At 38.6% G+C, this 22,594-nt stretch overlaps 5 protein-coding genes, 1 long non-coding RNA gene and 1 other non-coding gene across 12 annotated transcripts; 3 read left to right on the top strand and 4 right to left on the bottom strand.

The window, feature by feature from the left end:
* Positions 1-393: 393 nt before the first annotated feature.
* Positions 394-14,199, top strand: LOC107271569 (rho GTPase-activating protein 12). Of its 3 annotated transcripts, XM_015747731.2 has the most exons (12): positions 394-774; positions 1,416-3,625; positions 3,750-4,238; positions 8,970-9,299; positions 9,546-9,689; positions 9,755-9,958; positions 10,085-10,220; positions 10,299-10,436; positions 10,831-11,145; positions 11,235-11,340; positions 11,421-11,593; positions 14,063-14,199. In XM_015747731.2, the coding sequence occupies exons 2-11, from the start codon at positions 1,475-1,477 to the stop codon at positions 11,590-11,592; spliced, it is 4,185 nt and encodes a 1,394-aa protein (XP_015603217.1). In that variant the 5' UTR covers positions 394-774; positions 1,416-1,474; the 3' UTR covers position 11,593; positions 14,063-14,199. The 3 variants fall into 3 exon arrangements, with proteins under 3 accessions (XP_015603217.1, XP_024944499.1, XP_015603216.1); XM_025088731.1 differs by lacking the exons at positions 394-774; positions 1,416-3,625; positions 3,750-4,238 and adding an exon at positions 5,236-8,868 and having other exon boundaries at positions 8,970-9,149; XM_015747730.2 differs by lacking the exons at positions 394-774; positions 1,416-3,625; positions 3,750-4,238 and adding an exon at positions 5,238-8,868.
* On the bottom strand, positions 13,406-14,997 carry LOC107271578 (heme transporter HRG1). Of its 2 annotated transcripts, none has more exons than XM_015747750.2 (3): positions 14,736-14,994; positions 14,049-14,222; positions 13,406-13,981 (listed from the first exon to the last, which is right to left on the bottom strand). In XM_015747750.2, exons 1-3 carry the CDS (start codon positions 14,860-14,862, stop codon positions 13,830-13,832), a joined length of 453 nt encoding a protein of 150 aa, XP_015603236.1. In that variant the 5' UTR covers positions 14,863-14,994; the 3' UTR covers positions 13,406-13,829. The 2 variants fall into 2 exon arrangements, with proteins under 2 accessions (XP_015603236.1, XP_024944516.1); XM_025088748.1 differs by having other exon boundaries at positions 13,841-13,981; positions 14,081-14,222; positions 14,736-14,997.
* Positions 14,998-16,066: 1,069 nt separating this feature from the next.
* Positions 16,067-18,543, top strand: LOC107271572 (zinc transporter 2). Of its 2 annotated transcripts, none has more exons than XM_025088743.1 (7): positions 16,067-16,315; positions 16,384-16,616; positions 16,693-16,855; positions 16,924-17,077; positions 17,146-17,347; positions 17,428-17,668; positions 17,741-18,543. In XM_025088743.1, the coding sequence occupies exons 2-7, from the start codon at positions 16,614-16,616 to the stop codon at positions 17,887-17,889; spliced, it is 912 nt and encodes a 303-aa protein (XP_024944511.1). In that variant the 5' UTR covers positions 16,067-16,315; positions 16,384-16,613; the 3' UTR covers positions 17,890-18,543. The 2 variants fall into 2 exon arrangements, with proteins under 2 accessions (XP_024944511.1, XP_024944512.1); XM_025088744.1 differs by having other exon boundaries at positions 16,208-16,315; positions 16,387-16,616.
* On the bottom strand, positions 18,437-20,383 carry LOC107271574 (STE20-related kinase adapter protein alpha). The gene is made up of 6 exons (XM_015747740.2): positions 20,011-20,383; positions 19,567-19,921; positions 19,328-19,499; positions 19,082-19,265; positions 18,729-18,992; positions 18,437-18,646 (listed from the first exon to the last, which is right to left on the bottom strand). The coding sequence occupies exons 1-6, from the start codon at positions 20,096-20,098 to the stop codon at positions 18,573-18,575; spliced, it is 1,137 nt and encodes a 378-aa protein (XP_015603226.1). The 5' UTR covers positions 20,099-20,383; the 3' UTR covers positions 18,437-18,572.
* Positions 19,856-22,536, top strand: LOC107271577. 2 transcript variants are annotated; one of them, XM_025088747.1, is made up of 4 exons: positions 19,856-19,986; positions 20,813-20,971; positions 21,420-21,659; positions 22,098-22,536. In XM_025088747.1, the coding sequence occupies exons 2-4, from the start codon at positions 20,957-20,959 to the stop codon at positions 22,359-22,361; spliced, it is 519 nt and encodes a 172-aa protein (XP_024944515.1). In that variant the 5' UTR covers positions 19,856-19,986; positions 20,813-20,956; the 3' UTR covers positions 22,362-22,536. The 2 variants fall into 2 exon arrangements, with proteins under 2 accessions (XP_024944515.1, XP_015603235.1); XM_015747749.2 differs by lacking the exon at positions 19,856-19,986 and adding an exon at positions 20,289-20,423 and having other exon boundaries at positions 20,507-20,971.
* Trnak-uuu lies at positions 21,032-21,104 on the bottom strand. Its single transcript has one exon. It is a non-coding gene; the product is annotated as a tRNA-Lys (tRNA).
* On the bottom strand, positions 21,359-22,189 carry LOC112494920. The gene is made up of 2 exons (XR_003060900.1): positions 22,016-22,189; positions 21,359-21,657 (listed from the first exon to the last, which is right to left on the bottom strand). It is a non-coding gene; the product is annotated as an uncharacterized LOC112494920 (long non-coding RNA).
* Positions 22,537-22,594: the final 58 nt, after the last annotated feature.

Below are 22,594 nucleotides of genomic sequence, written 5' to 3'. Positions count from 1 at the left end.
ATATCCTAACTATACATTCGTAAATAGATTGCTTAATAGTTTCTGATGAATTAAATAGATAAATATTATGTAATAAGCTTGTCGCATTATGAAGTTTGAATTCAAGTTTTCTGATGCCTGATTGGAGCGCATATAGTGGCGCTATCTCTTGATAACTTTCAGTAACTAACATCCCCGTCTGTTTGACCCTTTTACAATACAATAAAATCAGGATGACGAGGGTCGTCGCTGACTCCGAAACGTCACTCCAAGTAGCCGGATAAGAATTAATTAAGCTCTATATAAAAAAATAATTCCTGTAACATCGACTAATATGATAAAGTAGTATATTCACAGGTATGTTTTTCCATACCTGCAGTACGTCCTACACCTGTCAAAAAATGTAGGAGTAAAATAAGAATATTATTCAGGGTAACACGTTAATGTTATTCAAAGATTATTATACAAAGGTTAACAGGTGTTTCGCCTATAATTGGACCGTTTTCTGCAAGAGTGGTTGATAGTAACGCAATGTCCTCGGGCCATGGATGTCAATATTGCGTCACGAGTGAATGCAGAAAAAGGGGCGTGACTTAAACCTTGTCGCATGTCGTCAATTCTTCATCCTTACGAATACTAAAATGTCATGAATTCCCTGGACATTTTCGGTTATTCTATCCGGGGAACTTTCGCGGGTAGGTGCTCAACGTTATACGCTATGTAAATGTTTGATCACGTTGGATTGACTCGTTACTCTGATGACTTCATTCCCTCCAGTCTGTCTCTCTCGCTCTAGTAAGTAGATCCAAGGCCATATGTCATTGCGTTAAGGACAATTGTCGCCGTTATCGCTTTTATCGTTCACTCTCTTGATCGCAACTATTTCAATTACCATTTTATTCTCCCGATGCGCTTGTCAAACTGCAACTCTCTATTGTTGTTGCAAACATAACCTACGCAATGCTGTGTTTGTAAATATAGGACAGAGTAACCTGTTTTAACGATCTGTGCTCATAATTCACTTCCTGTCTCTGTAGTTCCCAAGGGTATGCTTGTGTCATAAAAATAGATATGTCAATCACTTTCGCGTAACGTTATGTGAAGTTATGTGAAGTAAAAGTCTGATATCTGTTAGTGAGTCCTTTTATTATTTTTTCTCTTCATTCTATTTGTGTTTCTTAATGGCTTTGTATATCACAATGTTTTGTAATTGTTCTAAATGTGTCATTAAAATATTGTTGAAATTCGTCAGGAGCTAGGATTCGTTTCTATAAATTTTTTTATTTTATAATTAAGATTTGATATACTTTTTAATAAAATTTTTAAATGGTGTAGTATGTTTCTGTAATTATCATAGTAACTATATATCAAAAATAATGTATAAGAAATGGTTTACAAAATTTGTTGCATTTATTTTCTTTTTTCTTTTTGTACAGTGTTAATCTGCGAGGTTTCTGATGTCGACCTGAACCTTAAACATGTAAAAGGATAAAAAATGAGTGTCGCAGATCTGCAGGAGCACACTTACTTGAAGGTGCTTTATGACTTTGAGTATGAGACTGCTGAAGGAAGACGAGTTATCATTGAGAAGAATGAGAAGTTATACCTCCTGCAGAAAACTAATAACGATTGGTGGCAAGCAGTTCGAACCCATGAACAGCGTTCTTTCTATGTACCAGCAAGCTATGTTAGGGAGATCAAACGCACTGGGCCTGGCATTAGAAAAATGTCTAAGGATAATCGAGACGATTTAAAGCCACCACGCAGTCCTAGCTACGAAAACATGCCGAAGGAACTTCCAGAGAAAAAAGGCTTGGATCGTCTTCGTAATGTGATTAAAAGATTTTCAAATACTACAAATTCTTCGGATGATAAGAGTGAAAAGAATTCAAGCATGAGCGATGGTAGTACAGATACGGATAAAACCCCTGTACTTGGTACCATTTCTAAGGAAGGAGATGGACGTTCAAGACTGGATCCACCGCAAAATCTTTTCCAGAAGGAATTGGAAAGTAGCCTGGAACGTCGAAATCGGCGCAAGATATCCAATGAATCTGACCATGGAAATCTGGAGATGCAAAACTCTAGGAAGATAACCAGTATTGCTGAAGGTGGCACAGTATTAGAAACAAGCTCTCCAAGAGATGGAGAAGCCACAAGTTCACTGGAGAGAAAGTATGTGACCACAGAAAATGCATTGGACTCTGTTTCTGATGCTGACAAATTACTCAATGATAAAAGAAAATCCTGGGCTATCGAAGAGCTTATGTCGGAGCTCAGCCAAATGCGACGCGATCGTCACGACAGTAAAAAGCCAAATTTTGAATTAAAAAGTGTTGAGATTAAAGACACATTTGATCCCTTGGACAAGCTCACTCGAGAGCTTCATGAAATGAGTGTTCAACGTTCGGATAACGGTGCCAGTCTTGTTAATGTTACCCATTCCAATAATTCATCCAACGTCTCCAGCGTGTCAGTGAAAATAGAACCACGCGACAGTCCATTCGCTTTCGATAAGTCACCGAAGAATAGCATAACTGTAAGATCACCGAGGTCTCCGAAATCGCCGAAGGTGTTGGATGACGAGTATAACGAGGCGAACATACTGAATGATCTAGGAGAGACTCCGGGGATAATGAACGAGACGATCGATCGGGGGCCGGACTGTTCGTTATCTCCCGATAAGACGACCGAGTTATCATCTTATCATTCAAGACCCGTTCAGTCGTGCGTTGATAATTTCGAGAAACCTTGCTACTCGAACGTCTCCCTTGGTTCCACGGAGAAGGACAAGGGACGCCCGAAGCTTCGGATAAAGGCCAGGAACATCGGCACTGAGATCAAGTTGACACCCTCCCTCGAGAAGCTCGCTAGTGAGATACAGTTCCTACCAGCTAATCGTGCTTCCCTCATTGTTGCCGATAAGGACGACAAAGAGATAGAGTTACACAGTGATAAGAGTTCACCGTTGACGGACAGCAAGGAATCCTCCAGGTCGCAGGATGCGCTAAGCGCTCAAGACTCCCCGGTTATGTGGCAAAAATTTAAATCCAAACTCGGATACAAGGGCAGTTTTAAGGGTCAACGGGAAGAGCCTTATCGGATTGCTAGCAAGTCCGATGATGAGGATGAGGATGTACCGAAACCTAGGGTTAACCTGAAGAGGTTTGCAACTTTCCATTATGGAACCTTACCACAGAAATATCAACATCTTAAACCGGAAGGTTCCTTTATGCGATATGGTGCTGAAGTATCTGCACGGAGCAAGCTCAAGAGACGTAGTCGCAGTTTGGGTGATTTGAAAATACTAGATGACAATGTAACGACCGTGGATAAGACTAGCATGAAGAATAAACCAACACCATCTCCAAGGAACAAACTTCCGCAACTGAAGGTTACCGTTGCTCCGATTCCTGCGTGCACCGTAGAACCTGCCAAAGAAAAAGTTCAAGTAACAACAAAGCCTGTTCCTGCTAAACGAAAAATCAGTAAGGAAAACACCCTGAACACTGGTTTAGATCCAACTTCGCGAACCATAGCGGTGCCCAGTACGACGATATCGACGACGACGTCGTCGACGTCGATGTCTGTAAAAGTAACAGCCCCTTCAGAGCAGATATCACGTAGTTACCAAAATATCAATAAGGTCAGTATGCAACATCCTTATCTTTAATAATGAACAATTTTTATTGTCTTTAGACAAGTTTGCCAGTCTAACCAAATAAGAAAAATGAAAATTCTATTTAATTCATACCATTAACTTTCGACAGGATAATCAAACAAACAAAATACCTGCCGGTGGCAGTCTTAAGTTAATGGATGTGAAGCAGAGTACTGCTGTAGGATTCAAGAGTCTTCTATGCGCTTCGGACAGTGGTTCTGACGAGTACCTTCAGTACAAGGCGTTCCCCAGGAGTACGGATAGAGATGGAGATAGGGCAATATTTTGCTCGGATAGTAAAATTAATTTGGCTAAACAACCAAACAGACAAAAATTAAGTACTGGTAGCCTCAGTGCTATGAATCGGAGCATATCCGACGAGCAGATTCTCAGTTCAAATCCAAGCTCGGAAGCACTCCTATCTCAATCTGGATCAGAGATAAATTTGACATCTGAACTCTCGGACAACCCAAGTCCAGTGAACGTGCGCGACGAGGATGAGGCCTCTGAAAACTTCATTGACCTGCCACCAGGATGGATTCAAAAATTCGATCCGGATAGCAAACAGATCTGCTTCATCAATGAACGCGGTGACAAGGTAATACAATTATTTACTTAATATTATAATTGATTCGAAATCGAAAACCAACAAGTACCCACATCTTTTTCTCCATAATATAACTTGAATTCGTATCTACATACACAACTTCATGGCGGAAATGTAGACTTATCGTTTGAATACATCACGCGTCCTACATTCGTCAGGAACGATAATCCAAATGTAAAAAAACATTGTTACCCAATAACTGATTATTAATGAATCATTAATACTCTGTAAACATGTTCTCGATAAAAGCGAGAATGTCACGTAGAATGACCTATTTCCCCTAAGTAAACTTTTCATACATTAGAAATCAGGTCGTCTTTAAGATAAACATTTCATGGAAGCAACAACATACAAAATTAGCTCCTCCTCTGTGACAGTATCTACAAGTTACGACGAACGGGATATAAGCGCAATCCAAATGCATCGGCCCGAGTGATAATTCGAATAGGGAGTTCATTCATAGAGAGTAAATGGAAAGCGTTTCGCTGGTGACGCATCGTTTATTTTATTTTTCTCCAGTCTCATACAGTACGTATTAGGCGCCATGGCATAGACACGTGGTCGAATAAAAAATGCATCAAGACAAAAGTCCTTGCAGTCCTTTTTCGTTTGGAATAGCGTCGCAATGTCTGAATAACTTTTCTCCTCTTCTACACGTCACAGAGACCGTGTCTGTTTAATAACGAGATACTCGGAATCTACGAATTGGCTCTGCTGGTATAACACTCTCCTGGCATACCGCTTCGTCACACTTAAACTCTTTATAATGAATTTCATCAATTTAGACAGGGCGGACCACGATTCGTATAAATTCACCCGATGTAATTAAAGGCATAGCGGTGACGTCAGGACGTAATTGGCCGAAAGAACGCATATGTCGCTCCAATGTATTCGTCAGAATGAACTGTTACAGCCTGACCCCCGTAATTCCAGTTCAAGTGGTACTTCTCAAGTTAAAGACATGCCCACTGAGACTGGCTGCCACTAAACCTGTGTGGCTTGGCATCGACATTTCATCTACCTATACAAGCTTGTGCAACTAATCATCATTGTCACCCACGTGCGCTGCCTGCGATGATCATCGACGAGAACAATAAACAAATGGAATGCAAAGTGTAAGAAAAAAAAAAAAATAAGGATCATCGATGCAACGAAGACACAGAGAGTCCAGAGTCCAAGAAACAAATCTAAGAAGGTACCAAATTCTTCACCGGCACAGGACTGAGGTATCTAAGGACAGTTCCTTAGACCTGAAAGGAAGTACAGGAAACACAGACATGAATCATATACAAACTTACAGAGAGTTCTGACGAAAGAGTAAGATCAGGAATTTGAAGAAACCATGACTATTTCCTCAAAGTGTAACGTGAGTAAAGTAGTAATGTGAACCTGTGAATTGTAGACGGTTTTCACGTGTATCAAGGGGTAGTAGATCAGTATGCACTGGCGTACATGGGTTTGACGTGTAAGAGTGAGAGCGAGTGAGACAGAAGGATCCAGAGTGCAGCGATGAGTGCGTCTGATTGAAGAAGAAGACAGTGGGTCCATTTGGAGATGGCAGTGCGACATGTATCGCAGACAGTAACGTACTCTTCTGATGTTATAGGGAAAGCAGAACTCGAGCTCGTCACTTTGGAAGATAAGGCGTCTGACTTTATTAATACCACGCACCAGTGGACGTCAGTCTTTAAAGCGTTGAGAAAGAAGGAAGGATGTGGCAGCGGTTTCCGCGGTGATCTACTCAGCCAGTGTGATTTTTATTCTGATTGGAGTGCTGTGTGTCAGGAGCGAAACATAAAGAGATAAGAAGAACATGGACAGGACGTATCATGCGATGGAGCAGAAGAGTCTTCTTGACTTGGGACTGTGCAGGACACGCAGAGGTTTGGCGAATTGCAATTGGCTACCGGAAGACCTCAGGAAGAGTATCGTTAATCTTGGCCCAGAGGAACACGAGCATCCTATTCTAGACTGGTTGAAACAGATACGGTTTACTTGTGCTGGTGACTTTAATGATATCAGCGAATTCGGTAACTTCAGGAACGTCATAGTTGTCGACCTCGATCTCGAAGACCTTTTAAGAGATATGGACGGTACGCTTCGAGCTATTAACTGCAGTTGTTATGTGGGCGACGATGAAAAATGCAAAGTGGATTTTTCTCAGGATGGTCATGCCTGTGGAGGTGTCGCAGATGGTAATCAGTGTCATAAAGGTGTCGTAGAACGTGTTTCAGGAGATACACAGTACGTAGAATGCAATGAAGATGTTTGCAAGGCTATTGAGAGACGCAGTACTACGTCAGATTCTGATTCGTCTAGTCAGACTAGTTTGGATTTACCTGTCGAGGATCTTCCCCAGGACGAGTCCGACGACTCGGTTGTATTACGCTCAGGGAGAGCCTTAAGTGCTATTTCAGAAGTGTCCGAAGAGAATTTCACAGAGCATTCAGAGTGTCATAGAAGATATAACGTTAATTCTATTTTCGATGACGGTCTGAGAGTACCTGTACCACCGACACGCAGGAGAACACGAAAATCATTGCCTGCGAAACTTGGTGCTGAGTCAGAAAAGAAATCCGAATATTCGTCAAGCCACGACGCGGAAAATCGACGGTCTTATGTGGATGGCCTTAAGACTTCTGCAATTGATAAGGATATTTTTGGAGAAACGCCTGAACGTCTTTTTCGTAGCCTCGTTGACATTCCTCAGGCAATAAGAACAGAGTACGACGATTCTCAAGACTTTCTGCTCATTGATCGTGTCTGTCGCAGTACTAAACTCAAAAGGTGCAGAAAAAACGACCATCCTGGTTACGGGACGTATCCTGTTGTCCAGAGACGATACAGGAAGTCACTTGTTGATATCTCTGCCGGTTCCGATAGTTATTTCTGCAAAGCGGATGAATTGCCAATGGATGATTACAGACAATTTTTAAGAAGTATGACTGATCCTGATAATACTGCTCAGGGTACTCTTGAAATAGTGACGGAAGTGGAATCTGGACATTTAAATAATGAAGATGCTGAAAGTGTACGTAGTAAAAGAAGCATCGAGGCTTTTGATGAAGCTAATAGCGTGGAAGTGGAAACTGATAATGAACGTATGATCATTGATAAAGATGGTTTGAATAAGAGTAATTCCCTGGATACGGTTGATGACAGTGAAGTTGAAGTTTTTCAGCCTGGGAATTTTGTGAGTGAAGCTGAAACGAAGGAGAAGTATGCAAATTTAGAAACAATGGATACGGCTATTGTGAATATTAATAATGATGGGTTAGGTAGGCCAAATCCTCTGGATCCTGTGAACGTTGATAATCCAGATGTCGAAGTCTTTGACACTGTTGAATCTATGTCTGCACCAAAAACCTATATCGATAATAATGGTTTAAATAAACCAAATCCATTAGATAATGTTGAATTATATTCTAAGGAATCTGTGATTGAATACATTGACGATGATGGCGTTGAAGAACCAAATGCTTTGGATTCTGTTAATTCTGATTTCGAGTTACTTCCATCCAAAATCGTTGAGCATATTGATGAAGATGGTCTGGATAAAGAAAATCCTTTAGATAATGTTAATACAGATGTTGAATTATTATATTCTAAGGAAACTGACGTTGAATACATTGACGATAATGGCGTTGGAAAACCAAATGCTCTGGATTCTGTTATTAATTCTGATTTCGAGTTACTTCCTTCCAAAGTTGTTGAACGTCTACATATTGATGAAGATGGTCTGGACAAAAGAAACTTATTAGACATTACTAATACGGATGCGGATGTTGAACTTATTCAACCTAAAAGGATTTTCCACTTGGAGAGTGCAGTAAGGAATTTAAAAAACGTAGAAGAACCGGAATCAGAGTCTGTGGATGTCGATGACATTACGGATAAATCAAATTTTTCTTTGAATGATGTTAATGAGGATAAAAAATTAGAAAAATCTAATACTACGGATAATACTGTTATACATAGATTTAAAAATATGGAATTGTCCTCAGAAGCATATTTCAACAATGATCTCTTCAGAACAAATTCTATGGAAACAGAGCATGATCGTGATGACACTGAAATCATTACCACAGAAGCTGATGGACTTGCGAAGCCCAATCCTCTGGAAAAGAATTCACCAGGTTCCGATGAACATGATCTCATATTTGAAAGTTTTGAATCGGACAGATCATTTTATTCTGCCCTGGACAAAGCCTCTAGATCAGACTGCGAAAGTTGCCCTGAGAGCTTACCTGTTTTAGAAGAACACAGTGAAAAGAAAAATTGGTCCACAGCTGACGAGGATGAGGATATGGAAACGATGGAAGCTCCCAAGGTTGCTGAAAGGCTTTACGTGAATTTTCCTTTAAAGGGAAATACAGAAAATCCTGACTTAACGACATCAACCCCAAATAAGCCAATAAGAAAACGAGCAGCTGCATTGAAAGACTTTGACTCTGGATATTCACCATCTGCCTCGAGGAAGGTGTACGAAGATCTGGTCGATGCACGAATAAGATTTCGCGAAAGGAAAGGGTCCATGTCGAGTGACGTAGTTCACTGGATGAACAGTCTTATGAGTAGCGTATTAAATGACAAATATGAGAACGACGAAGATGTCGTCCAGGTAGCATAAATATAATCTACACCAGCAAAATATATCACTTGAGAGTTTGCACGCCCCCGTGACTTCTCTTCGTTATAAAATTTCTTTTCTTTTTTTTTCAGTGGTTCTCTTCAAACGATGCTGAAGGGAAGATCTACTTCTTTGAACAAAACAGTAATGAGTCTTCCTGGGCTTTACCCTCCATAAGAATCACTGGTACCGAGGAGTCCAGTGCTAAGTCAGGAATTTCAACGAGTTCAGAGTTCAAGAGTAATGCCATCCTCACCAGTCAAGATGTGGAAGTACGAAATGGCTCTAGTGCTGATCGTGTTCGAGTTGGTAAAACTCGTAGCATGGTTCTTATCAATCAAAGCGCAATTTCTCGTGAGCTTGCAAGCCGGAAGTCAGGTTCTATTCCACGTGATTGGCCACAGCTCTTCGATGGCAATATGGTAGATATTGATGCCCACTCCTTAGATGTCTGTAATTCAGCGAAATGTATCTGACATTCCTTTAAACTTACCCATCTGGTTTTTTTTTTTCGTCAGTTTATATTTACCCTGGGATATTAACGTAAGCCATGTGAGGAAAATGTTGAGTTAAAGACTCCAGAGAATAAATTATATAGTACAGATTTCAATAGGGTATCGTTATCATTAAGTGAGGAGGATAACGTTTACTTTGTTTCTTTTCTCCAGTGTGTTCTCAAGGAAGGTTCAATAAACAGGACGAAAATCACGGAGAATGGAAAGAAGCTGCGAAAAAACTGGAGCACCTCGCACGTCGTGCTCACCGAGTTATTCCTCTTATTTTTCAAAGATGCCAAAACATTTGCTGCAATGGTAAGGCGCGAGAGGAGGATGAAACTAGTATTATGATTCGATAATAATTTGGTAATTATTTTTAGAAAACGGGACAGTCAGCATCTGCCAAACCCGACATTTCGGTAGACTTGAACGGCGCCTTGGTAGAGCCTGGTGAAAGAGCCAGTAGTCGTAAGAATGTTTACATTATTAGTACCGTCCTGGGACTGCAGGTGCTCATTCAAAGCGACAACGCGACCATCGCCAACGAGTGGTATCAAGAGATACACTCAGCCATTAGTCGCCTGGTAATTGAAAATTATAGACACATCATACTTTTATCTAATTTCTTCTTTTAATCATTCGACACTGAGATATGAAAATATACAAGTGCAATACAGTTCTCTAATGTTATACGTTTCGCTTTATTCTAGCCATCTGGTTTTGAAACGCATAGCAAAATGTCGACCAGCTTAGATAGTCAACCTGGTGGAAAACACTTCCTCGACGCCAGCTCCCCGGAGGAGAGCAAGAGGTTTGCGAAAATTGGACGTTCGAGATCAGTAAAAAGTAAATTGGAAGAATATGAATTACAAGAAAAAAGGTACTTCTAGTTAAAATACATTGTGCTATGATCTCTTCCCATAGTTAAACGACCCGATGGATCCTTGGAGGATTTGAGTGGAACTGCTGCAGAAAGGCAAACGAGGATAAAGGCAAAGCTGCGGCGATTTTTTCAAAGGAGGCCGACTATGGATTCACTCGTGAAGAATGGTATTTATAAAGGTAATTATTATTCCAGTGATAACAACTTTATTCTTCGTGCATCATTAATCTTACTTGACGTTACTATACTTGGAGTCATTTTACTGATTGTACTTCAGAATCGCTCACAAAGGAAGAACATATTGACCTTTAAACTTATTATTGATAATTTCGATAAATCTTATTTAATGAGTCTCTAGCGAGGCGTGTCGAGAATAAAACGAGCAAGCATCAAAATATTCATGCGTTACAGATTAAAATTATGAAAAAATTCTTTGTGATTTAGTGCAACGTTATTATCAGTTAACGTGAATCATATATCATAATAAAACGTGGCGCATGCCCTTGAATCAATTATCGCTAAGAAGAATTTCGATTAAACGTTACTTTGAATTTCCGTCTTGTCTAATCGTAGACGAACCTGCGTTTGGTTCTTATCTGAGCGACGTATGCCCAGCCGAGCCGCCTAGAATCCCGCGCTTTGTAAAGGCCTGCATCGAGGTTCTGGAGAATAACACAGAGAACATGAAGACAGATGGACTTTACAGAGCTAGTGGAAATCTCAGTCAGATACAAAAAATACGATTGCAAGTGGATCAGAACAATTTTGATGTTCTTACTCAAGAGGAGGACGTACACGTTCTCACCGGAGCGCTTAAACTCTTCTTCAGAGAGCTCAAAGAGCCTCTTATACCATTTGCATTCTTCGAGAGGGCTTTGAATGCAAGCAGTGAGTAGTCCGATTATGGTACCACTACTATACGTACATATAGACTATTCATTCATCAGGCTACATTTAATCTCTCGTGTGTTTATCAGTGTCTAAGAAGAGGTTGGAGAAGATTCAGTGCTTCAAAGAAATCGTGAAAGCTCTGCCACCTGCTAATCACGACACGTTGCAGTTTCTCTTACAGCATCTTCTCAGGTAAAGATGATTTATCTTATTAGATCTATCTATATATTAGTAGACGTTAAGTGTATTCTATATATTACTTTTGATTACAGAGTAACGTCTTATCAGGAATACAACCGTATGCACATACCAAATCTGGCGATAGTGTTTGGACCCACCCTAATGTGGCCTGCTGAGGAAAGCGCAAATATGGCTCTGGACCTCATGCAGCAGAATTTAGTGATAGAATGCCTTTTGTCTGACTACGACAGAATCTTTAAATAAGGTATCCGTAACCTAGGCCCATTCAGTGTTTCAAACGTGATTGGTTGTTAAAGATGGACGCACAGTGAGATCCATGAATGAAAAAAAAAAATATTAAGCAAAGAAGGCACAAAGTATACTTTTACTCCATTGATGAAAATGCACACATCATACTCTATCAATTTATCTAGAGAAATGTCTAGATAATTGTCTTGTTTTTAAGTTTTAAGTTCCATGGATGTCACTGTAGACCTTCATTTCGAGGAGTAGATTTAAGAGGAGCGAATGTTCGTATGAGTATGACTGAGAGAGAGAATGAAGAGGCAATAAGAATGAAGACAAATTTAAAAAATATAATGAAAGAGTTATCGATTAAGAAGAATGATATAAAAGGATATATAGGTAGCATAGCAAGGAGCTTATTTTAGAATTGTCGCCATTCAATCTTTGACTCCTATAGAAAATCTTACTCGCCGATTAAACGCGCACAAAGCACTCGTCGTCGACCGGGAGTCAAGGAGGAGAAGATTTCAAAATCGAACAATGATTCTTGCGCAACATCTTGAATAACATTGGCACCTATAACATCGTGTAAACATTATACCAAAGTGATTGCGTCTTTATCGATATACCAAGTAGGACAACGAGGGTGTGTATGCAACGTGAATCTTTTTCCTCGTGTAATGCGGTGCATATAGATGTATTTCGTTAATGAATATATAATTCTTAGTCATACGACTAAGTATAAAAAGAAGGAAAGAAACAGAGGAAATGCATGCCATACTGGGATACTTATAAAGAAACCCAACAACTGTGCAAGATAATAGGATTTGCTGTAGTTCGTAAAAAAATTATGAACATTTCCTCTCGTTGACCGACTAGGTATAACCAAGAACATAGAACGTGGCGAATAGATATATCGAATCTATTATATGTATACTTTTATGTACATACACGCGGGCACAGCTGGTGAATAGAGAAACTGGGAGAGAGATCGTGAAATATTTTTGTAGCTGTATTTTTTTGACGTTAACCTCGAGCAGGCACGTTGCACCGGAGATGAACGGAAATCGCTATATTTTTTGTACCAAGGACAAAGTATAAAATAACGATGACGCGAGTGTGCGTTATTATGAGAACAATTCGGAATTGCGTATGACCAATTTTGACGGTATAGTTCATAATGGGAATCGGCAACGGGAAATCGGTAAGTGGTGGAATAAAAAGGATTATATGAAGATTCGGCCAAAACAATCTTTAGGGATAATCGAGGAAGCGATTGATATGATCCTTTTTTCTATCGACTAATTCCATTTATTATCTATTTATCCATTCCAGTATTTCATGCCCCTTTTTTTTAATATTTAAACACCGTAATAGTTGTGGTTCGAGGGGTATACCGCGAAACGTTCGACGTGATATTACCGTGTAAAGAAAGGAAGATTATGTATGTCTAATCGTAAACATACCCCGTCTACATTAGAAGACAAGTACAACCCTATTGATGTAGAATAACCTATCCCAAATAATTCTACTGTTTTAACATATGCTCCCGTAATTGCTGTATTTAATTCGTTATTCGTTCGCTCTGTCGAAGGATTACACATCGATCTTTATTAATATTATATTATATTATTATTATTATTATTATATTATTGTTTAGTACATTTATCGTTGTCTCTGCAAAGAGATATTCTCAAGATTGAAAAATAAACAGGAAATAAATAGGAGACATACATAAATGGATATGGATCTGTTTGTAGAACCATTTTTATGTATCAGAGTTGGTGTTCAGAGAACCTAATGATTGATGCACTTCCGATGGTACAATGTATGACTTTTAAAACTTGTTTATTCTCATTCGTCAAAGATTCATAACATTGTCTTAAATTAAGGCTCATAGACAAAATTGATACAAAAACTATTGCGTAACTACTTTAAGAAGTAACGTGATAAGTCGCATTTTCTTCAGATATTTGTTATTAGAAAAAATATATTCACATATGCATATCGAGTGTTGCTTATGTGACAGTGAGATTAATGAGATTCAAATAATTATAAAATATAATGAATAATATATTAAGGTTTTTTTTAATGACTGTAAATATTACTGTTATATATTGTGCCACTCGATGTAGATATGTGTATAAAAAAATAGTACATCAAGGTTGCTTAAAATAATTTGTGCAATATAAAAGAAAAATGTTCCTTTTACAAAGCTGAGTTAAATTGGCGACTGTACAGTCTTAAGATTCACCTCATGCATTACCTTCAATGAGGATGGACGATGATCCTTCCCGAATGAGAATTTCATACTTATGTGAATAATAAGTAAGAAATATTCCCCATTTACCACACATTAAAGCCCATACAGCAGATATGGCTGTACTTTCAGAAATTGGCCAGGTTGCTATGGAAAAAATAATAAATTTACTAGTATACAGAGCATTGAAATCAGCAAGTAAAAGAAAACTCACGTATTCTATTGTAGAATGTCAAGAACAAATACCAAATAGCTGCTGTTATACCAGCTACAGCCCCAAGAAATCCCACAACATTAATATTCCTCAAAGTGAGCGTTGTATGCCATGTATCAAGAGAATCTTTGGCTTTGACCCAATGGAGATGGAAGCATACTGCAGCCAGAGCCCCTATGGACATAAATTATGTTAAACAAGGTAATGCAAGAAAATTAATATACCGTACAGTATTCTATGTATTCAATATTGCAGTAAACATGAGATAACACTGTTCACAATAATCGAACAATCATGCAATATGGTAACAGTGATTCTTACACTAAAGCTAAGTAAACAATCCAATTGTTGATTAAACTAACAACTGATCTTAATGGTAATAAGTTCCTCGTAAAACATGTAACGTATGCGTAAGGAATATGATTTATAATATATGCATACTTAATATTCATAGATGATATGACACTGCTATTGCAGTATTATTATAACAAAGTTAGAAGCTGGTGAGTGGAACATAAAACATAAGAATCAATTGCAGTACATCATTTTGTATACAATTTGAAAAAGAAATATTCACATTATTGTGAAATTTCATCTTGCGCAAAAGTTCTTGACGTGCAGAAGTTTTGCGTCAAGTTCAATGTTGGATTCCTGTTACCTAGCACGTTTATTCCAAAAACTAAAGACCTGATAAAATGGACCAGAAGCCGACATCGTGGTTCCCATAGCCAACGAATAGCACGAAGAATCCACAAACCCCAAAGATAACACCAAGGGCACTAAAAACCAATCTTATAACCGCGTCTTTGAACATTTTCGAGGTGTAATTATTAACAGAAGGAAGTACGCATATGCTGGGACTTCTCTGGCCACTTATGTGCAACAGAATTGAACAGAATGCAACACCTTCAGAAAACAGCACCACCTATGTATGAGTGTATGTGCGGGATCTTTCCGTTCTGCCTTGCTTCTCGATCGCTTCCGTTTCCTTTGACAGCTGTCATTGCTGATGAGTAAATATGACAGATACCAATGGTCCTATTTCCTTTAAAAATTCTATCAGTGACGCACGAATATCGTGCCACGAAAAGACATTTAACATCTTCAACGTGAGTCCAACGAACAAGAATGTTATAACGGCCATTCTTCAACATTCCTCAAATTCTCTAAAGCTTTTTTAGTGAGAAGTAATAATAGTGTTCTAATGTTTCGTTTATTTAGATTCTCTTGTTATTGCACGAAACATGAAAGATGCATATGTAGCGTCATTATTTGCAGCAGACAAGTGACTGTCTACATTTTTTCTAGTTTACAATAATAGGCAAACTAGTACGGTTTAGTTATCTCTGTTATAAAGAAATACACGCGTGATTTCCCACTGCTCGCTATGTGCGACAAAGAGATAACATCAAGAATAAACGGCTTGTTCCAGGCAGTTCACTGATCATCACTGATGTTTAATCAAGCAACGTGTGCGGGTCTTTAGTGAAGCGATATAAAACGAAACTGATTGTATGTATGGCGATCATTGGTTTGTCTTTTTTTCCTTTTTCCTTTCTTGTGATTTAGTGAAAAAAATCTTTACATTTGACTGTGCAATCCTTAATTACTACGAATATAAAATTTTATGCTTGAACTATACATTATAGTAAAATTTTACCATGACATTGTCAGTAAACATAACCGTGTTTTCTCTATCCACAGATATACCTTTGTCATCACACTGGAGATGAGCAACCAGCACGTTGCGGAAATCGTGGAAAGAGTCTTACAATTACTTTGTGAACTTTATCTGTCACGTCTCTGTTGTAAGTTTCAATTTATTATGACATCCGTGTTGGCCTCTCCTAGGTTTCTCTTTTTTTTTTCTCGTTACTTATTCCTTGCATTCTTTCAGACCTGGTCATGATGTTTAAAGAAACTATTAAAGAGTTCTATGGCGTACTGTCCTTATAGCACGTAACATTCAAAATCAAGTTTGTCTCTTTTTAATAATGTCTAGCTGTAAGCATAGGTGTGACGATATTAATGGTGATGAGTTTATTGGGGATGAGTCGGAGAAAGGATTATTAGAGAGCTCTACAGGTTGTGTACAATGCAGAAAACTCTCTACATCTAGTAGCATTTTAAGTTATGATGGAAAAATTACGACATGGCCAGACGAGATCAGAGGAGAGGAACTGGATGGAAATATAGTAGCCCAATCTGTGTTTCCTCAGACCAGGATCATTTTTAATGCATCCGACAATTTTGAAATACCTCTTTCGGTATGTATACTATAGTAATAATAAAAAATTTAATCATATCAGCTATTAAGATAACAGCTGTATGATAGCAGGTACTGGATACCGACAAGTTATTTGAAATGGAATTGATAAGGCCAGAGTTGAATAGCAACATAAGTAATGATAAAATTTACAGGATCAATATACCAATGTTTCTTTACAAAATGGGCACATTGTCCACTCTCACGAACACTGTCATGCACGTGTGCCATGTAGTAAAAAAAAACATTATGGGCCTTGGAAACAGCTTTTGGCAGCCTCTATACTCTGCACAATATTCATGGTAAATGTGTTGAAATAATTTTTCAACGCATTATAAAATCATTAAAATCATCTCTAAACTTCACCTCTGCTTTTAGTTAACCGAAGTGATCGGTGGATACCTAGCGGGTAGTGTCGCCGTAGTTACAGACGCAGCTCATCTGTTATCGGACCTCGTCGGTTTCCTAGTCAGTATATTTGCTATTTGGCTTGGTCAACTACCACCTACGAAGAGACTTTCCTTTGGATACTATAGAGCCGGTAAAGTTATCATCCATAATTCAGACCTAGACTATCACGATTTCTTCGATTATTGCGCTTATCCGCAGAGGTCCTCGGCGCCTTATTGAGCGTCGCTATCATATGGATGCTCACAGGAATATTTATTTACGTGGCGATACTGCGTTTACTTCGAAGTGACTTTGAAATAGATGCAAATACAATGATGTTGGTTTCTGGTCTTGGTGTTCTCATAAATATCATGTAAGAAGCATACTTCAATACTAAATCAATATTTGTACAGCTGTAAAAAAAAAAAAACTATATTTCAGTATGGGGCTTACATTACACGGTGCGTGTAATCATCTACCTCATGGCCATAGTCATGGAGGAATTCAGTCTTCCTGTAAAAGCTCACAGGAGAGCGCGCATACACCAGGAAATATAAACATACGTGCTGCGACCGTACATGTACTAGGTGATCTAGTGCAGAGTGTTGGCGTTTTCGTCGCTGCTATAATAATTAAATGCTACGTATGTTGCATTAAAGTTCACTGCATAAAATGTAAAACTACTATGAAACTTAAGTCTAATATTATTATTAACAATTTCAGCCTAATGCTAAGATGGCAGATCCCATCTGTACATTTGTTTTTTCCTTGTTGATGCTCTTAACAACGCTCTCCGTGCTCCGAGATACCTTGAACGTTCTGATGGAGGGTTTTCCAAAGCATCTCGATTATGCAGTTATCCTCAATACTCTTAGCAGTATTGATGGCGTAGAAAATGTTCACAATTTGCACGTATGGTGCTTGACACTTGATAAGTGTGCATTGGCTGTACATTTGGCCATAAGTAAGTGCCATTTGAATGATACAATAAAAGCGTTGCGCACTACTTGATTATTAAATGATTGTTATAATACAGGTGACAGTGTGGATGCTGCCGTGGTACTCAGGAATGCGCTTAAATTAGTACGAAGTAAATTAAAGATAGATGTTATTACTGTACAAATTGAAAAGTACCTTGCGCCTGCCATGGACGACTGTCAGCAGTGCAAGCCACTAGTTGATTGACATAAATCATCCTAATAACATTAGGAATGGCACGCTATGTTAATGTGAGTGCAAGGTTTATTGCACTTTTTAGAAAAATATTATCTTTTCTTAACATTACGTGACTAAAAGTAAAAAAGGTGTATAAACAGGATTTTCAGTAAACATACACCTTTTTGCTTGTAGTCGAGCGATGTTAAAGATTATTCAACAATTTGATCAGCTGGCGTTGTCCATTCTCCGCTGATAAGGAGATATAACAAACTGTATAGAAATTTAATTTAGCAAGCTACTAAGTATTGATAAAAATAACGTGATTCAAAGAGGGGTAAGCAAAGTGGAACATTACATTTATAAATTTATTGAACCAGACATTCTTCTAATCACTAAACGTTAAGTGATTGGTAAACAGTGATAGAATAAAATTAAAGAATTGACTATTCAGTCAGTCAATTATCGCATTGCCAATCGCCGTGGGATTTTTTTTTATAATTCATGAAAAGTGCCTTCCGTCTGCGTATATGCGCAAAACACATCAAAAGAATGATATACAATAAGAGAATGGATATGTGGTTTTCATGACGGATCTCTGGCAATGCTTACCATATGATATTTGTATTAAGTTTGAGACAATAATTGTACAGGTAATAATAAAAATAAAAAAAATTGGTTGTACACCAACATGTTCTAACTTTGTAGGAATTTTAGAAGTCCCAGTGGCAGCTTTGCAGATCCAGATTCGCCAATTGTTCAGCAGACATGGCCACTCCGTAGTCTCCTACGTGAGCAAAAAGTTGTCTCGGCACGTATATATCTAATACTTTTTAACTAGTGTACAAAGCAGAAGAGAAAGTTCTTACCGGCAGAATCGACGTCTCTACGACCTATTTTTGGTACGGATTTGAATATGTCCACAACGGTTTCGTCGCTCTTTCTACATTGTTTAAAGAAAGGATGACTTGATAGTTGACTAGTTGATGGTCTATTTGACGGATCACGGTGAAGACATTGGACGGTAATGGAGTGAAAAGATTCAGAAAATTTGCGCGATGAAAAATGTTCCAGTATACTCTCTCCTATGGCTGCCAGGGTACTGTTACTGCTACCTGCGTCACCGTCGTTTGCTGTAAGCATCAAGGAACCAAGAAATATATACACACGCGATGAACGCGATGCGCCTGGTTTACCATTCTGCCGTACAAGAACACTCAACTGTTCTCGTGCTCCGCGTGCTTCGGTAATTTACAGTCGATTATGTGAGGGGCACGACCGCGTACTTTTTCAGTTAGCATTAAAGTCGCTGGCACGCCAGTAAATGGGGCTACACCATTTGCAAGTTCGCAGATGGTTATACCTAGACTGTAGATATCAGATTTCTCGTTATACCCATGTAAATCCTGTAAAGAGTTTAGAAAATCACTTACTGGAATAGTATCAAAGGTAAAACATGAGTACTAACCTGCAGTAGCAACTCTGGACTAAGCCATTTCAAGTTATTGGCAGTAGAGCTAGGAAAGCAATAGATATTCTTTTGCCAGCGACCATTTTTTACTATCTCACAAGCATATCGCATTCCTGATAGACAAGCTTGTCCCATCGAGGATATCAAAATATGACTGGCTTTAATAGCCCTGAAAGATAGAAAATCTGATAGAAACGCAGCTACTATTCCTTACATTGTTTACAACTATTAGAGACCTATGAACAAATCCTCGCTTGTGAATATATTCCAATCCTTGTAATACATCTTTTAGAATGAATGCTACAGCTACTTCTGGAAGACCGACTGGAAAGTGTTCTTCGATCAAATCCTGACAAGAACCGAATCCCATTGGAGGTGATACAACACATACACTATGACCTGATACGAATGTTGCTAAATATGGCAGAACATTGGGATGCTGTAACTGTCGCGTTACAATTATTTCCCGTTCAACGAGATTATAATCTTCTGGTGTCCTGTCATCTATATAGAATTTCTTAACGACCACCATTGTATCAGTTGGTTTATGTAACGCTAAATGAATAGTTCCTGTTCCACTGCAACAAGTACCTAAAAAAAATATACATAACAGTATAAGCATATATACTTTATTAACGAGGTTAAAAATGGTACAGGTTAGTAATACATATTTTACTTACCTAAATGAGCCATTCCATGGTAACTATTCGGACTGGAATCATACATAATTGACGATTTTCCTTCCTCACCAGCAACACGAGAATACATTATAAATTCGCGCAAGATGATAGCAAAGAGTAAAGCTCATGTTTCCATTGAATTTAAGTGTAAACAGAACATTGGCACTAAGCCGCCATTCTTTCATTAATAGTCTTCGTGAAGTCTGCCAAGTAACAACAAAAGAATGTCTACCAAATAAAAATGTTCGACTACAAATTCAAAAGACAAGTGTTCCCTTTTATATCAATAAGCTTTTAACAAGTTTTCTTATATTAATGTCAGCTTGACGCAACTCCCCTTGACAGCGCACTCATACATGAGACAGGGCACGCGTTACAACTGGCAACGGCTATCATGTTTGTTCCTATCAATGGTAATAGACATGTAACGGCTATTTAGATTATGTCTTCGGGAGCTGTACACATTAAACGCACTCTGACCTTTCCCCGTTGTCAGGACGCGTTGGCGGGGCACGAGCGCTGTTACATTCCTGGGTGCATGCGGAACAGACAATATTTTTTCTCGACCCTGAGATTTATCGAGGCGTGTCAAAGATCATTCTGCGACAAGGCATTAACATGGAGTCGAGGAGTAACGAGAGTGTTCATTCTCGAGAACGGGACGTAAAATACTGAAGGATCTCCTTTGTCCGTAGCTAACGCTATGGCTAGTCAGTTAGACAGTCTTATATATTCTCAGGGAGTTAGGCCTCCCCAAGGTCTTGGAGATAACGGAGAAAAATCCTTTGAAAAAATGTCGCAGGGTGTGTCCCAGGCCGCTCTGATCTGAGGTGAACAGGCCATTTCTAAGCCTATATAAGACGTCGTCGGGATCGGCATTTCCCAGAGCAAGCCACGTGCTAATGAGAGTCGTTTGTCCAGCAGTGAAGTACCTTCAGAAAAAAAAATGATCAAACGATTCGTAAGTATTTTATTAGAAGAAAATATAGTAGATAAGAGTGATATGTAATAAGAAAAAATTCGCCCGAACAGGGACTCGAACCCTGGACCCTCAGATTAAAAGTCTGATGCTCTACCGACTGAGCTATCCGGGCTTCGAAGTAGATGGGCACTTAATTTGTACTTATACAAAATTTGAGAATTTAGTGTTGTCCATATTTTTATACTATTTTCAACTAAAATTTCATTCGGTATTCTTTGCTTTTATTGTAATCTGCTATAATCTAATGGTCTAGAAATAAGTATACATTAGATATTGATGTGCCTTCTTACTGTCTTTATTGATTTATTAAACTACAAAATAATAATAAAAGAACAGGTATTTATATGTAGAAAGGAATTGACACTGTTTAGTATATAACTGTTATTTTATTAATATGTGTACATTAATTTTGAATTACTTAATACAGATCCAAGTAGTGCTCTGTATATTGGCACTAGCCACCACACTGCTGGCTAAACCAAATGGTGACAGATATCCAGCTGGAGTGAATCCACAAAGTTGTCCAAATTATCCAAACTGTGATAACGCAGCTCTACACTCTGGACGTGCTTCTACTCCATCCTGGTCTCCTCAAGGAGGTGCGTGGGCTCCTGCAGGAGCACCGGCAGCACCATGGGCTCAACCTGCATCCCCTTGGAACGCTCCTGTACGTATAATTAATTTGATATATTTTTATATACATATAACGTTTCTCTATTATACATGTAATTCGTTATCTACACTGTAAAAAAGGATTTCCATTCACGTTTAACTTCAAATAATAATTATAGACGCACTGCTACGTACACGTTGAGAATTGGATAATGTATCGTAGCATTGAGGAAGTTATGTTAATTTTAGTTTTATCCTGTGACGTGTCTTTATAAATAGGTATAGGCGAGGCGTAACGTACTGGAAATATTATGCGCTTATATAAATGCTACTGGTTTTTTTTCGACTCATAAATAACATAAACGTCTTCAATCATATACAGATCAGAGCATAATTGCAATTTATAATTACCACTGTATTATTATTAAATATACTATATAGTATATGCTGTACGTCCTGATATTTTGCACCTATAATTTTTGTTTATATACAGCACTCTGCTGGGAATCCTGCATCTGCTGGTGCACAGTATCCAGCTGGTGTAAATCCGCAAAGTTGCCCAAATTATCCTCAGTGCGACAATGCAGCTTTACACGGTGGCGCACCAGCTAATAATGACTGGAACGAGCCCTCATCAAATTCCTGGGATTCCTGGGACTCCTGGAGCGATCCTTCGACGGCTCAACCTGCAGCAGTAGCACCACGTTATCCTGCCGGCGTCAGTCAGCAGAGCTGTCCGAATTACCCCTATTGTTGAAATACTCATGAGGCAGCATGGATGAGATAGGTTTGTTTTCAATTAGTTTTGTCCATTATTTAGGGCGACGGTGGTAAATTTACGCAAGAAAGTGCTTCATCTTTATTTCTCCGTTAATGCCAACACGTGCATTCTGAAAATGTATAATAAAATCCATGGAATAATTGAAACTTAATGAACGTGTGCTCCTTTCTTTTTTTTAATGAATATATGCATACGTTTATTAAATTACA

This window comes from Cephus cinctus, unplaced genomic scaffold (assembly GCF_000341935.2).
Source record: "Cephus cinctus unplaced genomic scaffold, Ccin1 Ccin1_scaffold0997, whole genome shotgun sequence".
Classification (NCBI taxonomy): Eukaryota; Metazoa; Arthropoda; class Insecta; order Hymenoptera; family Cephidae; genus Cephus; species Cephus cinctus.
Note: the sequence above shows the minus strand (reverse complement) of the source record. Positions and strands in the feature narration are given on the sequence as shown.

Excerpts from the sequence above, each read along its gene's own strand:
- LOC107271578 (XM_015747750.2), bottom strand. The coding sequence starts at position 14,862 with ATGTTCAAAGACGCGGTTATAAGATTGGTTTTTAGTGCCCTTGGTGTT. Across the intron at positions 14,223-14,735 it reads CTTCTGGTCCATTTTATCAG|GGGCTCTGGCTGCAGTATGC; the intron begins GTCTTTAGTTTT and ends TTATGTCCATAG. Across the intron at positions 13,982-14,048 it reads GACATTCTACAATAGAATAC|CAACCTGGCCAATTTCTGAA; the intron begins GTGAGTTTTCTT and ends TTTTTTCCATAG.
- LOC107271572 (XM_025088743.1), top strand. Across the intron at positions 17,348-17,427 it reads CTATAATAATTAAATGCTAC|CCTAATGCTAAGATGGCAGA; the intron begins GTATGTTGCATT and ends TAACAATTTCAG. Across the intron at positions 17,669-17,740 it reads GGCTGTACATTTGGCCATAA|GTGACAGTGTGGATGCTGCC; the intron begins GTAAGTGCCATT and ends GTTATAATACAG.
- LOC107271569 (XM_015747730.2), top strand. The coding sequence starts at position 6,061 with ATGGACAGGACGTATCATGCGATGGAGCAGAAGAGTCTTCTTGACTTG. Across the intron at positions 8,869-8,969 it reads ACGACGAAGATGTCGTCCAG|TGGTTCTCTTCAAACGATGC; the intron begins GTAGCATAAATA and ends TTTTTTTTTCAG. Across the intron at positions 10,221-10,298 it reads ACGTTCGAGATCAGTAAAAA|TTAAACGACCCGATGGATCC; the intron begins GTAAATTGGAAG and ends CTCTTCCCATAG.
- LOC107271574 (XM_015747740.2), bottom strand. The coding sequence starts at position 20,098 with ATGTATTCTCGTGTTGCTGGTGAGGAAGGAAAATCGTCAATTATGTAT. Across the intron at positions 19,266-19,327 it reads GTCCAGAGTTGCTACTGCAG|GATTTACATGGGTATAACGA; the intron begins GTTAGTACTCAT and ends AACTCTTTACAG. Across the intron at positions 18,993-19,081 it reads GCACGCGGAGCACGAGAACA|CAAACGACGGTGACGCAGGT; the intron begins GTTGAGTGTTCT and ends TGATGCTTACAG.
- LOC107271577 (XM_025088747.1), top strand. Across the intron at positions 21,660-22,097 it reads CATCCCCTTGGAACGCTCCT|CACTCTGCTGGGAATCCTGC; the intron begins GTACGTATAATT and ends GTTTATATACAG.